This window comes from Patagioenas fasciata, chromosome 2 (genome assembly GCF_037038585.1).
Source record: "Patagioenas fasciata isolate bPatFas1 chromosome 2, bPatFas1.hap1, whole genome shotgun sequence".
In the NCBI taxonomy this organism is placed as follows: domain Eukaryota; kingdom Metazoa; phylum Chordata; class Aves; order Columbiformes; family Columbidae; genus Patagioenas; species Patagioenas fasciata.
In genome coordinates, this window is record NC_092521.1 from 143,248,599 (window position 1) to 143,266,583 (window position 17,985).

Below are 17,985 nucleotides of genomic sequence, written 5' to 3' on the forward strand. Positions count from 1 at the left end.
CAGATTGCATTTGATCCACTTCCCAGTGCCATCTGAGAAGAGCAGATGCATATTCTATTAATTTTATAGTGGAGTTGTTACATTATGTAAGATGGAATTGTGTCAGGTAAGCTTTTCCCTCTACACTTAAACGAACCTGCAGAAGATATTCCAGGGCAATTTTCCTTTTCATTTAAAGTCCTTAAAAGAAAATGCAACATCTGTTTCTTTTGTTTATTTAATAATAAATGTCACAATGCTTTGTAGCTGGTTGCTGAGAAGCAATGTATTTGTCACTATTGCCACTCCTCTGCCTCTCCTTCACCCCTGAAAGGAATGAAATAAGTTCAAAATTAGGAAGAAAGTTTGTATTTTTCAATTTGTTTCCTGAAATATTCTCAGCTTTAAAGGGAAAAAAAAAAAAAAGTAGTGAAATTTATATCCAGCCTCATTCCGTATTTCCTTTGAATGAACACTTAATTGTAGTACAACCTACTAGATTACAGTCACCTCTGAGGAGCAGCCACTTGTGAGCATTTCAGGCATCCTATACATTTAAACTATAAGATTGGTATCCTTAGGTAATTTGATTAGGAAGGCATAAGTTTCCAAAAATAAGTCATCAATGTTGTATCTGCCTACAAGTTTGGAGTTCCCCTACAGTTACGGATTCCATTGGTTGGGTTTTTTTTTGATTACTTGTGTTGGAGCAATGCTTGTGAATCCATTCATGGAGTGCGACTTCAATGGGGCTACTGCTAAAACTAAACCCCAGCCCCAAAGATTCTAATTGCTGGGATCCCGACACTCCTTTAAGTATCTCTGTCTTGGCTGGTTCCCTCGGAGCTACCAATGAATGTAGATCTTCCAGTACTGATGGAGGGAGGTTGGAGAGTGGTCAGGGAAATGGAGAAGCTGGTCTTTGTGTATGGTGGTTCCTTACTCAAAGACAGCAGAAAACAAAGAATATACATGTATGGCAGAACACTTTTATCTGGACCAAAAGATATTATTTTCACACGTATCCCTTGGATAATTGTATTTGGCTATCAACTGGTCAAGAAAATTCTGGTATCCTGACCTGAAGGCAGTACTGCATCAAATAAATCAACCTTACCTTTCAAACTTTGTATTAATGAATGAATGTTCATACTTTTCAAAATAAAGAGGCAAGGCATTTAAAAGGGGAGAAGTATTTCTAAATTATCAATTTAGTTTTCTTTGATATTTTATTTACCTGATATTCATATTTGCATTGTTGTTTTGCAATCATGTCTTTTCACTCCAGATCACTGCATACAACAGGCGTACCTTTGAGACAGCAAGGCATAATTTGATAATTAATATAATGTCAGCAGAAGGTATGTGGAGAAAAGAGCTTCTTGTGTTTTGAACTGAATAAGCAAAATCATCTTATGGGCTCCTGTTCTTTTAACATTTAAGAAAATGTAATAAAATAGTTGTCTGGTGTTCAAGCCAAATGCAGGAACACAAAGGGGAAGCAAGAGGATTTTCCCTCCTTTGATTCAATTTGTTATTTTTATCCAGATTGTTTGTATCAGGTAGGACTGTTGTTCCTCATTTGCAAAAAGAGTTCTGTTTCCCTTTTTAAAAAAATTAATTTGAATTTTTTTCCCATCTTTTCAAATGGACCTTATGTCACAGAGACACCCCAAGGTTAGTTTAAGGGACAACAGGGTCCAAACCAACTTTTATTAAACCGGTGAGAAACAGGGTTTTAGCACTCCAAAAATGACTTAAAAATAGGTTCGGATATCAGTTGAGGAAAATTATTAAGGGGCAGCAACTAATACAACACGCACATGGCTTCACCCAAAACGATGCTGGAGCCATCTATGAATCTGGGAGGAGTACGCACTTGCCTGTACACGGTGCGGGATTATTTTAAAGAGATATACGTACTCGTATTGAGTACGGAAAGTGTACACTCGCGATTCTGCGAGGGTGAATTTATAATACACTCGCAATCCTGCGAGGAGAAATACACATGCAAATGTGCACGGAATATTACATGTGCTTATGTGGAAGCACGGGAGGAAAATACACTCGCGATTGTGCGAGGAAATAATTTATACACGTGCTCGTATTGAGCACGGAAAGTTACATGTGCAAATGTGCACAGGAAGTATAAATACACTCACAATCCTGCGAGGAGAAGTTTTACTCACACCCGTGGTGGCAAGGCAAGCGGAGTCTCCATCCCGGGGAGGGGGCTCTTGGTGGCAGCATCTTGCTCGTGTTCTGAGAGACCCGCGACAATGGGCGGAGTCTCGACGACAGTCCCGTTTTTTATAGGCTGATCAGATCTGACTGTAGGCATTCCAGAAGCTTCTCTGCACCCCCACACTGGCTGTGGGGTGCCCCTGAAACCTCCAAACATCCCCCACACTGGCCGCGGGCACCCAGCGGCTCACTGGCCCCTCGGCACTCCCTTCTCCTAACGACCCTGGCCAGGGTGCTCTGGGGCCAAACAAAAAAAGCTGTTAGCCTCAAGTAGCAGAGAGAGAGGGAGATGTGTCTACTCCTTCCATGATGAAGGAGGGAGGGGGAGAAAGGGGGGTTTGCATCCTGCCACACCTTAGGTGAAGGATTTTACTCTGTTTCTGCATGTTGTTCACTTTTCTTAGTTCTGCATGTTCTTTATGCAGAGAACAATTGTATAGGTGGATTCCGAAAACAACATATTATGGCATATACGGATGTTTGTGTCCTTATAATTAGTTATTTTCATTATATTTATGTATTTACAATCTGGAGAATGGCAGATTGGAATCCATTGTCACTGCAGATCAGTTTTGACCCCCAAATTAGCATGAATGTAATTTTATCTGTTTAATGAAGATTTACCAGCTGAGACTCTTTTGCTCTCGTCTGCTCCTTTATCTCTCAGTTGTTTTATAGTAGCCAATGGTTTTCAGCTAAAGTATTAAGAACAGCTAATGGTACTAACTATTTCATTAAACATAATCACATTAGGTTCAAAATGACGTAGTTCAAATACAAGATTTTTGGAAAGGTGTATCAATCTTGAAGGGGTATTACATTAACCATTATTTCAAATTCTTTGTTATGGAGTCTTTATTTAAGGCAAAACTCTTCCTTTTTCATCACAAATAGATTTTCCTTTACCGTACCAAGCGGAGTTCTTCATAAGGAATATGAACGTAGAAGAAATGTTGGCCAGTGAAGTTCTTGGCGACTTTCTGGGAGCAGTGAAGAATGTGTGGCAGCCAGAACGCTTGAACGCTATCAACATTACTTCAGCCCTCGACCGGGGAGGGAGGGTTCCGCTTCCCATTAATGACATGAAGGAGGGGTAAGCACGTGTGTCACTCAGATGTTTTTGCTTTACTCGTTTTGTTACTGAAAAGCTTAATATTTTTTTCAGGTTTTCTAGAAATTTGCAATTACTCTTTTATATTTTGGAATTAGGTATGAAAAGTTTACTGATGTTCCAAGCCCCCATTATACCATGGGTTTATTGTGCTAGATGCCATTTCAATGGGCAACAGTTCTTATATATTGATTTTAAAATCCAAGCAATACTAATAAACTCTATTAACTATAAAACAGTTGGTAGTAAATACGCTGATTTTGTAATTCCAGTCTTACTTCTGAGCAGTCATTTAGCTTGATTTTCAAGTATTTAATAGTTCCCAATTCCAAAAACTCTAAATTTTGAAACAAGGTGTGATAGATCATAGGTTACAAAGACACTTGGATTTCCAAGAGCGTTTAGCATATAACAGTGTCGTTTGTAGCTGTAATCTCATTTAGTGAAATTTTGTTAAGTGCTTTGGAAGCACTGTGGACTTTCATGTGAAAGTGATAAGCTGAAGTATCTGGGGAATTTAGGTTATTAAGTGTAAACTGCAGGAATGCACTCTTTCTTTCCAGTTGTGATTCATAACCATAAATCCTGCTCTGGACTTAGTTTTTTTCAAAATACAATAGTGGTAGTGCTTTTCCCTGACAACAATAAAGATGCCTAGTTATTTCTAGATATTTATTTTAGCGTTAAATAATATTGAAGAAGGGGCCGAGGGTTCAAAATCTGTGATGTGTGTATAAAACATTGCTGTTTCAGAGCCCTTTTGTGCATCTGGAGTTTCTGAGCACATCTAAGGGATGAAAGTGACTTCTATACTAATCAGAGTAATAGCAGAGCCACTTAATACAAGTGGCTACATATGTGGCCACATTTGAAACATTTATTTAGGTAATATCTAATATACCAAATATAAACCAGGACCTAATTTCTGTTTCATGATCCATTGGTACATTATTACTTGTTGCAGCTGATGACTGTATTTTCCAGCAGCATTCTACATATTTAAATATGAAAATGAATAATGCGTTTAGCTCAGTTGCTCTCGTGTATTGTAATACTAAATGAAGTATTAAGTTTACATTTATCTTTCAGTATTCTGCGAATGTTGTTGGCAGTACACAGCTACAGCATGCAACCTTTCAGCAGAAGCTGGAGGCTTTGGCAGGTTCATATTAGTATTAGGTTTAGAAATAACTAGGCCTTGTGAATTTCATTTGAAAACATGGGAAGAAACTCTTCAAAAATAATCTTAAAGAGTAAAGTTTTACTTAAGATAAAATTATGCTATTTCAGTGCAATTTTCAACAGTAGTACTGATTTACTTACATGAGGAACCTACTCTTGGAACTCTTTGACTTCATAGAAATTGACAGCTAATGGTAAGCAAACATTGACGTTATGCAGCAAACCAGAATACATTATAATAAGTAGCTAGAAAAATAATTTTGATTTCAGTCTGTTATTCATACGCTTAGATAAAACATACTGTCAAGAAAAATAATTGAAAAAGTAATTTTAATCTTTAAAGCACAGCTGAATGCTACCATGAACAATAATAATGTTTGGAGAGTATGTCACTGTCCCCTGGGGATTTGTGAGAGGTTTCCTGACAGTCTGTCACTGGTGTCTTTCTGCAGTGTCTATGTTATGGTTGGAGCAGATGTTCCATTCTCTTCGTGCTTACGAGAAGTGGAAAACCCACAAAATCAGCTGAGATGCAGTCAAGAAATGGAGCCTGTTATAACCTGTGATAAAAAATTTCGGACTCAGTTCCATATTGACTGGTGTAAAATCTCTCTGGTGAGTTATTTTATTATTGCATAAAAATCATGTTTGTAGGAGCACAGTATTTTAGTGAGACATGATTGAGGTAAGAGTTTTGCCAACCTGGCCAGAGAGCTCTGCGAAATTCCACTTTATCATGACTGATTGACATTGTTTTCCATCTAGAAGACACTCTTAAAATTGTGAAAGGATTTAGCTATGTAGAATAAACTCTAGTAAATGTGAGCACCAGTGAAACCACCGTATTTGTTTTTACTTGCGATGATTTATATAAATGGCCAGAGAACTGTAGGATTTACAGAACTAAAAGTAATGAGAGAATTATTTATGTAGGTGTAGTTCATTAATTCAGTGTGCTAATACTGCTCGTTACACTTGCTTTTTAAAAAAGTGTGTGTCTATATATATATATGTTTTCTCAAATATTGAATCTACAGCACTGACCAATTAAATAGTATTTCTATTCTGTTAAAAAAATATTTCTGAAAATTATCTAAAACATATTTCCTGTTAAAAATGAAAAATAAAAGAAAATAGTGTTGACTAATGAAACCAAAATAAACTAGAACAGTCTTCTCAGTCAAATACAAGGAAAATTATAACTGAATGCTGGACTATTTGCCATGGAAGGAGTATAATTCCCAAAGAGGCTTTTAAAGGTTATTTTTGTTCAGTTCTGGTAAGGAAAAACTAGAAATGATACAGTATTGGAAGAGAACGTTGCAGATAAATTTGAACAAAGATGGTGGAGGTACATAAAATAAACTTAGGTGGTTGTTGAGTAGCTTCAGAAATTACCCAAGAGGAAGCAGAAAGGGGAGATACGAAAAGCTTTGGCACAAGGTAAAAAATGTATTGAATATGAGAAAAGGTATTCATAGACAAAATTGGTTAGATAACTTTCAACCGTTTCTTTCTATACACTATAAATTAGGAAAGCTGTTAGAAAGCTGGAAAATACTTGTTTTCAAAAGAATTTTGAGATTGTTTATTCTTCATTGACTTTCTGTTGACAAATTGCAAAAGGTACATGTGTACACAGCAATACTTATCAGCACCTGAAAAACAGCAGAAGTCAGCCTTTGTCAAGAGCAAACTATTTAATGTCTTGGATTTCTTTCTGCAAGAAAGAAGTAAAACAGGTGCTGCAGCAGATGTCATTTATTTTTGATAAGGTTTTTTGATACTTTCTCATAGGCAAGCTCAGGAACATGGCCTAGGGGAAGCTAGGACCTAGTGGAGACCTGGTTGGGTAGCCATAATCGTAGCAGAATTATTAATAATTTCTTGCCATTCTTCATTAATAAGCTAGGTGATGGAATGTGCTTATTAAATTAAATTTGCGGTCCCCATGAAACTGCAAGTATCTGCAGGCGCATTGAAGGTCAGGATACAATTCGGAGAGGTCTTGAGAAATTGGAGGAATGGCCTTAGAAAACAGGATGAATTTCAAAGAGAGCAGCAGAGGAACAGTGAACTAATGTGAGAATAATCAACAGTACCCATGCTGAATGAAGAGCAGCTGGTGAGGAGCACTTCTCCAGAAAAAAACAACAAAAAAACCCGCCTGATAGTGGTTCATCAACTAGTGGTGAAGCAGCATCGTGCTGTTCTGAGAAAAGCAGAGACCACCCTGGGATGTGTAACAGGAACGGGCTCTCAGAAAAGTGTTAATTTTCTGCAGCAGCCTAAGAGGCAACCTTCTCAGCCCTTGTTTGGGCAGCACAGCACGATAACCGAATTTAAAGTCTTAGGGGTGCTTGCTGTTGCCAACAGCGTTGCTGCTGCGTGCTGTAGCCTGATGCATCGACGGGAAAAGGGAGCACAGCTCCCCCCATGTAATCACAGAATGTTAGGGATTGGAAGGGACCTCGAAAGATCATCCCGTCCAGTCCCCCTGCCGGAGCAGGAACACCTAGATGAGATTACACAGGAAGGTGTCCAGGTGGGTTTTGAATGTCTCCAGAGAAGGAAACTCCACAACCTCCCTGGGCGGCCTGTTCCAGTGCTCTGTCACCCTTACTGAGAAGAAGTTTCTTCTCAAATTTAAGTGGAACCTTTTGTGTTCCAGTTTGAACCCATTACCCCTTGTCCTATCATTGGTTGTCACTGAGAAGAGCCTGGCTCCATCCTCGTGACACTCACCCTTTATATATTTATAAACATTAATGAGGTCACCCCTCAGTCTCCTCCAAGTGAAAGAGCCCCAGCTCCCTCAGCCTTTCTTCATAAGGGAGATGCTCCACTCCCTTAATCATCTTTATTGCCCTGCGCTGGACTCTCTCCAGCAGTTCCCTGTCCTTCTTGAACTGAGGGGCCCAGAACTGGACACAATATTCCAGATGTGGTCTCACCAGGGCACTCACAGTCTGTGCTTCACTGGGCATGCGAGGGGCAGGAGTGCCCAAATCCAGGGGCTGGGAAGGAGCTGAGCTCCATTTCTCTAACCACAGCATAGACCAGGGAGTGGAAATAAAACCATCATCTCCTCTCCCTCCCACGTTTTATGAGGTGATAATGGTTGTTAGCACGTGAATGCAAGTGACAATTTAAGTTTGTGTGTCCCAAATTCTGAAAAGGGGGGCAACATAATACATGCTTCCCATTAACGCTGCTGATAGCTTGTGTATGGGCTTCTGCCAGTCACATCAATAAGTGCATAAGGATTTTTCGTGCTTTGCTTAGGGTTGTAGAGTCAGCTAAGCAGCCAGGTGCAACTTGTTGTACCTGACATAAAAAAAGATACTGTGGAATTAATGAGTGGAGAATATATAAATTAATTTTTATCAAACTATCTTGCACTTACATATATGCATTTGACGCTCAACAAAACATTATTTCTAGCATTCCATGAAAACCTGTTAATCCATTGCGTAAGTTTTAATACACCATTTTATGACTTAAAATATAAATTATAAAGAAATGACCGTCAGTTGCAAGGTTTCTCAAGGAACAGTGTCATGCAAGAGGTCAACAATGTAGGCAAATATAATTTATTTTCATTAATGATCTGGAGAGGGTTTTAAAACTAACACTGATAAAATGTAAAAGTGCTATCTAACTGAAGATAATAGGAAAATGAAAGCAGAAAATTGAAAAGCCATGTGGGAAAGGCAGTCAGTTAAATACAATATGAAAGTCAGTAGCAAACAAAAGAGTTGAATTTCTGGAAACATTAGATACTGACATTTAAAAAACAATTCCTTGTGATCAGGAATGCAGCCTTCTGAGGGTTAGTTGGATTAGGAGGCAGAAGAAACCTTGTAAGTCTGTCTCTGATCACCTAAACGCACATCTCATGTCCGGGGCTCCCTGTGTGGGGTGGGGGGAGGCACGAGAGCTCCATCCCCTTTGTATCTCCTGCTGCTTCCAGCGCTGGATGCAAAGCTCAGTAGGGAGAAGGAGAAAGAAAATCCATAGGTACTTCACTCTTCCTCTCTACCACCTCTGTACAAGAGAGGGCAGTATTGTTATTTAGGAAGACTATTTAGTAAGAAATGGATTAATTAATCAAAAAGAAATCAGTGTCAAATAATTAGTTTGCAATAAGAATGTTTACTGAATTTTTTGGTCACATACTATCTGTGTGAGATATCCCTAAAATTAATCTGTAAAAAACATAGTATCTCTGGTAGGCACAAAATAAAGTAATAAAGTGGTAATGTGACAAAGTTATAAAGTGATATTATGTATCACATGGATCAGAAGCTTTCAACAAAATGTAAGGTTTTGTGAGTTAAAAAAATGTATTGGATGCAATTGTATAGAATTTGTCAAACGTGTAACAGGCATTCTTTTATATGTTGTGGCTGGTTAAATACTGCCTAGTTTTTACACACTGGTACTTTGTGATACAATTATATTTCTTTTCTTTTCTTTTTTTCCTGGGTATCAGGTTGACAATACAAAACAAGTTTCCACCTTTCAGGAAGTGATTCGTGGAGAGGGGATATTACCTGACGGTGGAGAATACAAGCCACCTTCTGATACACTGAAAAGCAGAGACTATTACTCGGATTTCCTAATTACACTGGCAGTGCCCTCGGCAATAGCACTGGTGCTTTTTCTAATACTTGCCTACATCATGTGCTGCCGACGGGAAGGAGTGTGAGTACTTTAACACGCTAACAAGTAACTGTAGGTTTTGCTAAGGTTATAATGCATAGAAGACTGTTTGTTAGAATTCCATTCAGTTCATTAAAAAACATTTAAAACAGGCCAAAAGATAATCTGCTTGAAGTATTGAGCTATTTTTCATCTAAGCACATACAGTAATTTAACAAGAGAATGGACTTAGGGCCTTTAATTGTTCTAGCTGAAAGAGTTAAAAATCTCAACATATGCACAAAAATCCACAAAATCTCCACATACGCACAGCTCGACAAAATGCCCCGAACAAATAAAATGCTAATAAAGGATCGTTGATTCAGGAGAATATTAAGTAATTTCTAAAATACTAACTTTTATAAAATAAATCTGGTTGAGGATATGAACTGAATTTAGACATGTTGTAAAAGAAAAATACATAAAAGGAAAGCAGCAAGTAACGTAATTTCTGCCATTTCTTACACAAACTACAATTTCATTTTGTCACAGAATTTATTTTAGCCAGAAGCTTGTTCTTTAACTTGCATTTTCATTTCTCTGTGTGTGTCCGTGTGTGTCTGTCATCAGTATCATGTCTCTATATGTGCGTTCATCGAGGCCTCATCATAAACCCAGTTGCAAATGCTGCCAAGTTGCGTTTAGCATTAACCTTGTCAGCATTTCAACATCATGTACTGTTTTCATCATCAGATAGATTTAATGTTCCAACTATCAATGCTATTATTTAATTCATAAATTTTGTTTTGTTTTTAGGGAAAAGAGAAACATGCAAACACCAGAGTAAGTGTCTTCTTTCCTGTTATTTTTCTTTTACCATTTAATTTTCGTTCTCAGTAGCTTGTCATGCTTCATACATGTGTGTCATAATCTTCTTTCATTCTCTCTATAATCCATGGTTTAATTCATAAATATGAAAGCTGCTTTTAAATCAGATTCTTGGCAGGGATAGAAGACTAGAATAAAAAGGGTTTGAAATTAACAACTGTAAATTGAAAATAAAATAGTGCTGTTAGAATAAATATGTTAACATGTAATTTATACTCCTGGTTATTGGTCTTCCCAGCCTCTGTCTTAAGGGCAGTGGACAGGAGAACAAATACCCTGGAAGGTATCCAGTGCCTATACTATGGAGTGTTTTAAAATTAATCTACGAGGTTTTTTTTAATCTAACACAAAAATCAGGAGTTAATCAAAACTTTTAACTGCAGCAAATAAGTGGAAAATTAGACATAAATTGCAGAGCCTTTGATCCTGTGAAAAATACTTATGTAGACAGCAAAACCTAATGGAATAATCACTGCTTTAAAAATTAAATAAATGTAATATTTATTACATTAACTATGTAAAGTTTTACTATAATTGCTGCACTATAGAGTCTGTAGCATGCATCAAAGTCCTTGCATTTTTAAGAAAAATAATCATTGTAAAAGTCTATCAATTTCGATAGATCACTTAAAGCATGTACTTACTATTTTATTTCGTTTTGACATAGCATCCAGTTGGTCCACCACAGCGCGATCCAAAAATCAACCAAAGAGCTTCGTGACATGTCTAAAAACAGAGAGATCGCGTGGCCCCTTTCAACGCTTCCCGTGTTTCACCCGGTAACTGGTGAGATCGTGCCGCCCCTGCACACCGACAGCTATGATAACACCAGTATGCCGCTGATGCAGACCCAGCAGTAAGTATTTATGTTTTATTTTCTTCTTTAATACTCGCTATATTGCACGATGCTTGTCATCTGCAATGTGTTTATTATGGAGGTATCGGTAATGACTATAGTTCAGGATTGCTCTGATGTTCGCATTTCAAGCAGAAAGAAAGGCCTTCTGTTATAAAATGAAGTGGCCGGGTTTCAGTTTGCACACTTGGCAAGAAGCTTTGCGTGGAATAGCTACATTTCTGCATATTTTGGAGAAAAACTACTTTTGACAGGGGAATCAATTAAAACTGTTCTATTTTAGATACCCTACCTCTTAACCCATGGTATAAAGCTACCACCGGTCATGTTCTGTCACACGTGGTTTATGATGTTTGAAATGTTAACGTTGAACAGAAGAGCATATTCCATTTCAGAGATAACAAATACAGACTTGCCAGTGAAAACGCTCAGAGCTCTCAGCCGTTTCCATTGTTGCCAGCCTCTCTCCAAGAGACAAATCAGAAGAATACTCATTTGTGTTTCTTGAAGTTCATTTACCAGTAACTTAATGAAAGTATCAAGGCAGACCCATCTAGTGCTTTGCACATGTTGCTCATTCAGGCAAGTCAGTGGTGCTGTAGGGAAATTACATTCCTGGGAAGGTTTGGCTGAGGAGCCCGTGGTTTTGCGATGCTCACAGAAGCGCCTGGTGTTGTTTTGTTGTTTCCTAGCACTGTGTGGTGACACTGGCTCCGGTCAGGAGCTCAGCAGCTGACAGGTCTGCCTGGCCCCGCTGATACCCATGCAGTGCCAGCACTAACCTGGCCCTAATTTAGACATGCTTGCCCCAAATTCCCTTCATAATGTAGATACATGGTAGAAGAGTGTTTTCTTCTCCCTGTCCCAAAGCTAAATTCTCTGTAAAGTAGAGCTGTGTAAATTGTACAACTGCTGTGAAGTGCTCTACCCTGTCTTTTATAGGTCCTTCTCTATTCAGGATAGCATTTATTTATGACTGGGGTGCCAAAACCTGTACCAAAGGCTTTCTTGAGTTGTACATAGAGTGTTTATCTGCTTCATCTGCGTTCCAATCCCTAATTCCTTTCTCTAAAAACAACCTGATTATCTGGTAGCTGTAAAAGAGACACTTAAGCAGGACACATAAATGTAACTTTGCCTTGATAAGTGAACTGGTCCAAAGTGTAAAAACTAGCTGATCATTAATTCATCCCACAGTCAATAATTAAGTTGCCAGTACTGTCACCTTTTCTGTATTCATCACTTATGGAAACCAAACACCAGAAACCTGTGGTGACCTTGTTATCTCTGGCGTTTCACCAAGTCTGAGCCTTTGAACCTAGTTGACAAGTGAAATAATAGTAACTACCCTGTGACACTGATTTTCTTTATTTCATCGACTTGGCTGACCTTTTGACAACTGTATTTGCATAGTGAAAATGGATTATTGCCTCATAAACAAAAAAAAATGTTTAAATACTGAACTTTCATGCAAAATGTACTTCAGACTTCATATGGAAGCGTTAAAGATATTATTTTTTTTTGTAGGAACCTGCCACATCAGACTCAGATTCCGCAGCAGCAGAGTGCAGGTCAGTAGTGAGAAAATATTGCAGCTATTAAGTGACCAGTGCAGAGGAATCACTGGTCAAAACACACACAGCCTATGGGCAGTGGAAACCATTTTCAAATCTAGTGAAGTATTACAGCATTGTAATTCCAGATTTTTTTTTTGATACATCAGTGGAAATTTTGGGATGGGATTGATCGAACAAGTAGGAGAAATGCTACATTAGGACTCAGCATGAGACACTGGAATCTGGTACAGCTAAGTTAGCAGCCTCCTTATATAAATAATTTTTTATTACAACGTGAAGCTACAGCCAGATTCCCAAATGTGGTTACAGTGTTCTGATTCTTTAAAACTTGATAGCAAGTCAAAATTTCTAGTTCCCACCAATACTAGTTAAGCTCTGAAGAAGGAGCTGTTTATTGCTGTTACTAAACATGAGGAGTCGATACCGGGGAATGTGTGGTGAGGGGCACATCCGTGCTGCGGGTTTGCCGTGTCTTAGTCATCACTTTTACATCATTTTCACAAATCCTAATGCAGTGACCGAGGTTGTGAATGATCCCATCAGAGTATTGGCTAAGGCTGATTGTTCTCTCTAATTAGCGTGTCAGGTCTGAGAAAAAGCTACAGCCATAGCCATATGAGAGGGGAAAATGTAGAGGCCAAAGTGTACTTTTTGAATTTTCACAGAGGTATTTAGGCAAAACTCTAGAGACAGATATGTGTTGAATATAATACAGGAACTACAGCTCCAAGAGGAAGACTTGTTTTAACTTAGGAGTTACATAAGCCACTCTTTCTTTTCATTCAAAATCCTTCTTCTTCATTACTGCTTTCGGGGATTAAAGGAGAATTTCGTATGACAACATTTCAAAGATTTGAGGCAAGTATATAATAGATGCTTCTGCCCATGTGGGGTTTTTTTGTTATCTGGAAATTAAAAACACGTTTATAAAAAGGAACATGACTGCAGTTCTGCTAGCTTTGCTGTTTGTGTGCTTGATTATACATAGAGTGGAAACGGCAGATGACCCTGGCAGGCAAAGCCTCCACCCAAAGCCTCCAGCACTGGTTTGGGTTGACATCTAACGTAGCTCTTCACACTCACTACTGGAGGCGTTTAGAAGGTACAACAAAAATGTCACACACTTCAGCTCTTCTGTTACCACTGTTCTGTTACAAGAATTCCTTCCAGTCTGTCTTGCAGGAAAAAAGATGCAAAATCACCTGGTAGCACTGTAACCTGACAGCAGTGAGGAATTCTTAAAGAGGTGTGAAATCTAAACAAGCATGGGCTTGTCCCTCACAAGTTGCACTGAACTACTGCCGTAAAAATAGATCTTAAAGATCCTCCTGTGTCTCTGTTTTCTGTTGTACGTTATTTTGGTAGAATACACCTGTTCTTTCAGAGTCATCACAGATGCTGCCTGTAACAAGCTCTCAGAAACTGGGGTGGAAATAAAATGTATTTGGGATAGACGATGTTTCCTCCTCTTCTCTTAGTTTACACCGACGCCTTCTTTCGTAACTCAGATGTGCAGGTGACACTGCAAGCACTTCCATGACATGATGACATGTGCCTCTTGCAGTTCATCTTCTAAAGGATATCCATGGCTCGTGTTGCCAGAAGGTTAGGGTTTTAGAATGTTATGATTTAAAACAAAATTCAGGCACTCCTAAGTTTTTTAGTAGCATCAGTACAAACTTAGTAATCAATTATATTGATCTGTTCAGATAAAAAATTTACATAACTCAAGGCCAAAAAACTATAGAACTAGACATTTGCTGTTTAATCTTCTTCCTTTCCTACAGAAAATTCCCAGTGATATACTCAGGATTATAAACATGCTACCAGTCGCTACCATGAATAAGAAGATATTTCTATTTTAAAGCTTCAGTAGACCATACTTAGTAATTTGAAGAGCAGACCATGTCTGAAAACTGCTGTCTTCTTCAGGAACTATCTGGATCCCCAATAAGAAACTATATATATATATATATATATATATATATATTTTAACCTTAAATAAAAATGCAGACTTAATCACTGACATAATGCTTGACTATTTCATCAAGTTAAAACATGACTGGGAAATAATTGTACGAAAGGTGACAACTCACATCTAATATATAAATCACACTGCTGGAAATTGCTACTGGTCTCCCATATGAAAAGGAGTATAAAGTTTTATAATTGTCTCTCTGTTAATTGTCAAAATTCGTGGGGACTATTTTAAGGTGCCTAGTTGAAAAGGTTTATAGGATATTGCTATATGCAAAAGACCACATGATACACGTACACTATATACTGCATGCTCCATCTTAAGCTTCACAGTCTCCCCATGGAGTCTGTTAGATCCCAAAGAGAAAGATAATTCCCAGGTAAAAAATCTTTTCCCAGATCTCTCCCTTCCCAGAAGAAAGCAAGCAAAGCTTTTTCACGTATATGTTGTCTTTTGGTCCAGGTCATACTTGTGTTGCTCCCATGTGGTTGTTGGTAAAGGACTAATAAATACTATTTATGTGCAGTGCTACCAACTGACAGCTCAGTATTGTTGAAGCATCATCTGCCACTGATGGATTATAAAAATTCTCATCTATTTGCAGGTAAATGGTATTCCTGAGGAAAGAAAACTAACAGAAGCAATGAATTTGTAATCAGAGAAGGCAGCAAATTGTCTTATTTCCTTATTTGTTCTGACTGATGCATGAGCTTTTCTGGTGTATATTGTGTATGCCCACAGTATTAAGATGATTTCAGTGCCAGAGCGTACAATCACTTCCATATAACTAATGTACTGTATCCTTTTGTACTTTGGACATTTTTGACAATTTGTAAACACTGATATCTTTTTATATTTGTTACATTCAGAAAATAATCTTTCAAATATATGTATTAATAAATATCAAACTTTTTTCTGTCTTGTGATCTCTCCTGAAAGTTTTAGCAGGGAAATCAAAACTTCAAAATAAACAGCAGGCTCAAAGGATTTCAGACTCTCTTCACTGGGAGGGTATCATTGCCTGACATTGGCACACGAGAAGCAGTACTGTACAAGCAGGAACACTTCTGCATTGGATGAGGCTCAGAAATAGTATTCTAGATTTACTAAGCATTAATTTTGTAGAGATCATAAAAGTATCATGAGGAAAGTTATTTTTGGAAGAAAAAAAAAAAGGCAAAACAAAAAAACCCTAAGATGATTCCTGTTGAAAATTGGCTTTCTTTTCCTTTACCAGATTTTTTTTTCCTGTATTTGACAACTTGCAAGCAATAAAACATTTAAAATCTGTCCATTCATTCATCTGGTTCTGTTAGAAGAAGCTGTTATAAACTACTGTAGGCAGAAATTAATATGTGCAAATAAACAAGGGTAAATTTTGTTATGGTATCCATAGACTAATTTTTAACTCTTTAAAAATAGTCTATTTTTTTTTTTTTTTTGTGATATTCCTGATGTCCCAATGTGTGGTGGCGTGTTTGGGTTTTAGGTTGTTTTTTTAACTGTCCTCCACATTCTTTGTTGGTTTTGGAGCAAAAAGAGTTGTGGGAGAGCAAGCTGTCCAATAAACCAAGGGTTATTTTTTAGAGTCTTAAAAAGGAGCTGATTCAATACGTATTTTCCTGGGAGATGGTTACTTTGAGAGGCATTTGTCTGTGTAGCTAAAAGCTTAATAACATGAACTTTGTTAAAAGGATCTGAACTGAGGTTTCCTTCTGTTTCAATAGGTGGTGATAAATTATCTTCCAACACCTTTGTGTGTATTTAAAATGAATTTTTCTGGTGCTTATTTAAATTCTCAAATAGCAGCACAACACAGGCCCTCAGGGTCTCCAGCTCTTAGCAGCTCACACCGGCAGTTCTTTGGGTTTTACCTCAAAGCATCGTGCTGTTCTAAGCTGACACTTATGTTTTGCCTTTTTTCTGTAATATTTTCTCTTTCAGAAGCTGTATGTTGATCAGGACATTGCACTGTAAACAGAAAGCTGCGTCTGCTCTGAAATTACTAAATGCCGGCTACATTTCCTTAGCTGAGGTTTCTGAGGTCTCTGCTAAGAGAAGTTCTGAGTAATTTAGAAATTTAAGACTGAGGCTAAAAAAGAAACTTTAAAATAAGGTTATTAGTGTTTGTGAGAAGACCCAAATAGTCAATGGCTTTTTTTTTTTCCCCTTATTACAATTATGACCATTTTCCTTCAAAACAAACTTGGTTTTGTTTATTTTTAAGCAAACGATGTGTTTATAAGCTTGGATCTGAATGCAACACCTCAGCAGATAGTTAAAAGAAGTCCTGAGCTACTTTTTAGATGCATTTTGTGCAACGATATGGCAACGATTGCAGCAAAGTATATAATCAGTGCTCAGTACATTGTACTTGTATATTGCTGAGCCTTAAACGTCAGAGTTCGCAAGGCTGCCCTAAGTGCTGAGCACAGCCCAGGATTATGTTATCAAATGCATCCAGCCGTAGCAGCAGTGCCAGTGGTTGTGGTACTGCCAGAGCAGCTCAAGCTCCAGTCGTGGAAGTTGAAAAACTAAGTTTCTGAAAGAGTTGGAATAAAAAGCCATTCCCACTCACTACCCACCTCATCCAGAGGTACCAGGAAAGAGGTTTCCTCAGCCACGCAGCCACCTCAGAGAGCCCTCCTTTCTCCCAGCAGCTTGGGTAGTTACCGGTGAAAAGTGAATTAGGAAACTGCACACTGAGATTTATAGTAAAGATTCACATCTTTTATCCAAGCAGTGAAAAATTTTAAGTACAATCAGCATTTGGTTTCTACTACTGACTTCAAATGCATGAGCTGTCAGTGCTTTGAAACAGAAATGAATGGAATGGATTTTAAATAATGATATTTAATGCAACCTTAAGACTAAACATTGTAAATAGTACTGGATTTGGCTCATAACAATTTCTGATAACTTGAGTATGATGTGACAATCAATTAACTACCAGTTGAGCTGCTCCTATCTGATTTGTATTAATTTATAACAGTGCCAATATATTTAAAGAAATTTCTTAAACTGGTGTGTACATGCATAAAGAATCAGTTTTCACCTACTCCAAAAAGAACCTCATGATGTAGGTGACTTGAGTATTAAGCACAGCTGAATTATTTTATGATTGAAAGTTTCATTTATTTGAGGTAAATTTAATAACAAAATATTTATTTTTACTTATTAAAACAGTTACTACAGAAGCATAGATTTCTAAAGTTGGCTAAAGACACTTAATGGCTAAAGAATGAGTTAAAAGTGCTGATGGTTAAAACAGTAAATTTACAGCCTCTTTTAATGTATGATGACAGTATGAACTGATATTGTATTGATTGACAGTTGCAACCAAATTAAATAGAAAGCACTACAGATCTCTTTGTAAATATACGAAATGTAAAAATCTAATAAATAGGAAGACATTAAGTAGTGATGTTGCCTGGTTATTTTACATAATGATGCCTGGACAACTTTGCATTACAGCTGTTACCATCATTGATGGTGATACTGGATGGCAAGCGTCTAAGGATAGAAG

The 17,985-nt window shown here is 37.7% G+C and overlaps 1 protein-coding gene and 1 long non-coding RNA gene across 12 annotated transcripts in view; one reads left to right on the forward strand and one right to left on the reverse strand.

Annotated features, from left to right (window-relative positions):
- The window catches only part of SGCE (sarcoglycan epsilon), a 35,842-nt gene extending 17,966 nt beyond the window's left edge, over nt 1-17,876 (forward strand). For 5 of the 11 annotated variants that reach the window (XM_065831480.2, XM_065831482.2, XM_071805123.1 and 2 more), the window contains 9 exons: nt 1,268-1,340; nt 3,118-3,316; nt 4,969-5,131; nt 9,012-9,223; nt 9,977-10,003; nt 10,716-10,904; nt 12,432-12,475; nt 13,470-13,583; nt 15,064-17,876. In XM_065831480.2, the coding sequence (XP_065687552.2) occupies nt 1,268-1,340; nt 3,118-3,316; nt 4,969-5,131; nt 9,012-9,223; nt 9,977-10,003; nt 10,716-10,904; nt 12,432-12,475; nt 13,470-13,583; nt 15,064-15,080 (1,038 nt within the window). In that variant the 3' untranslated portion in view covers nt 15,081-17,876. The other 6 variants (XM_065831488.2, XM_065831483.2, XM_065831481.2 and 3 more) reach the window with 5 other exon arrangements.
- LOC139827283 (uncharacterized) lies at nt 7,778-11,187 on the reverse strand. The gene is made up of 3 exons (XR_011737746.1): nt 10,693-11,187; nt 10,038-10,176; nt 7,778-8,563 (listed from the first exon to the last, which is right to left on the reverse strand). It is a non-coding gene; the product is annotated as an uncharacterized lncRNA (long non-coding RNA).
- Nucleotides 17,877-17,985: the final 109 nt, after the last annotated feature.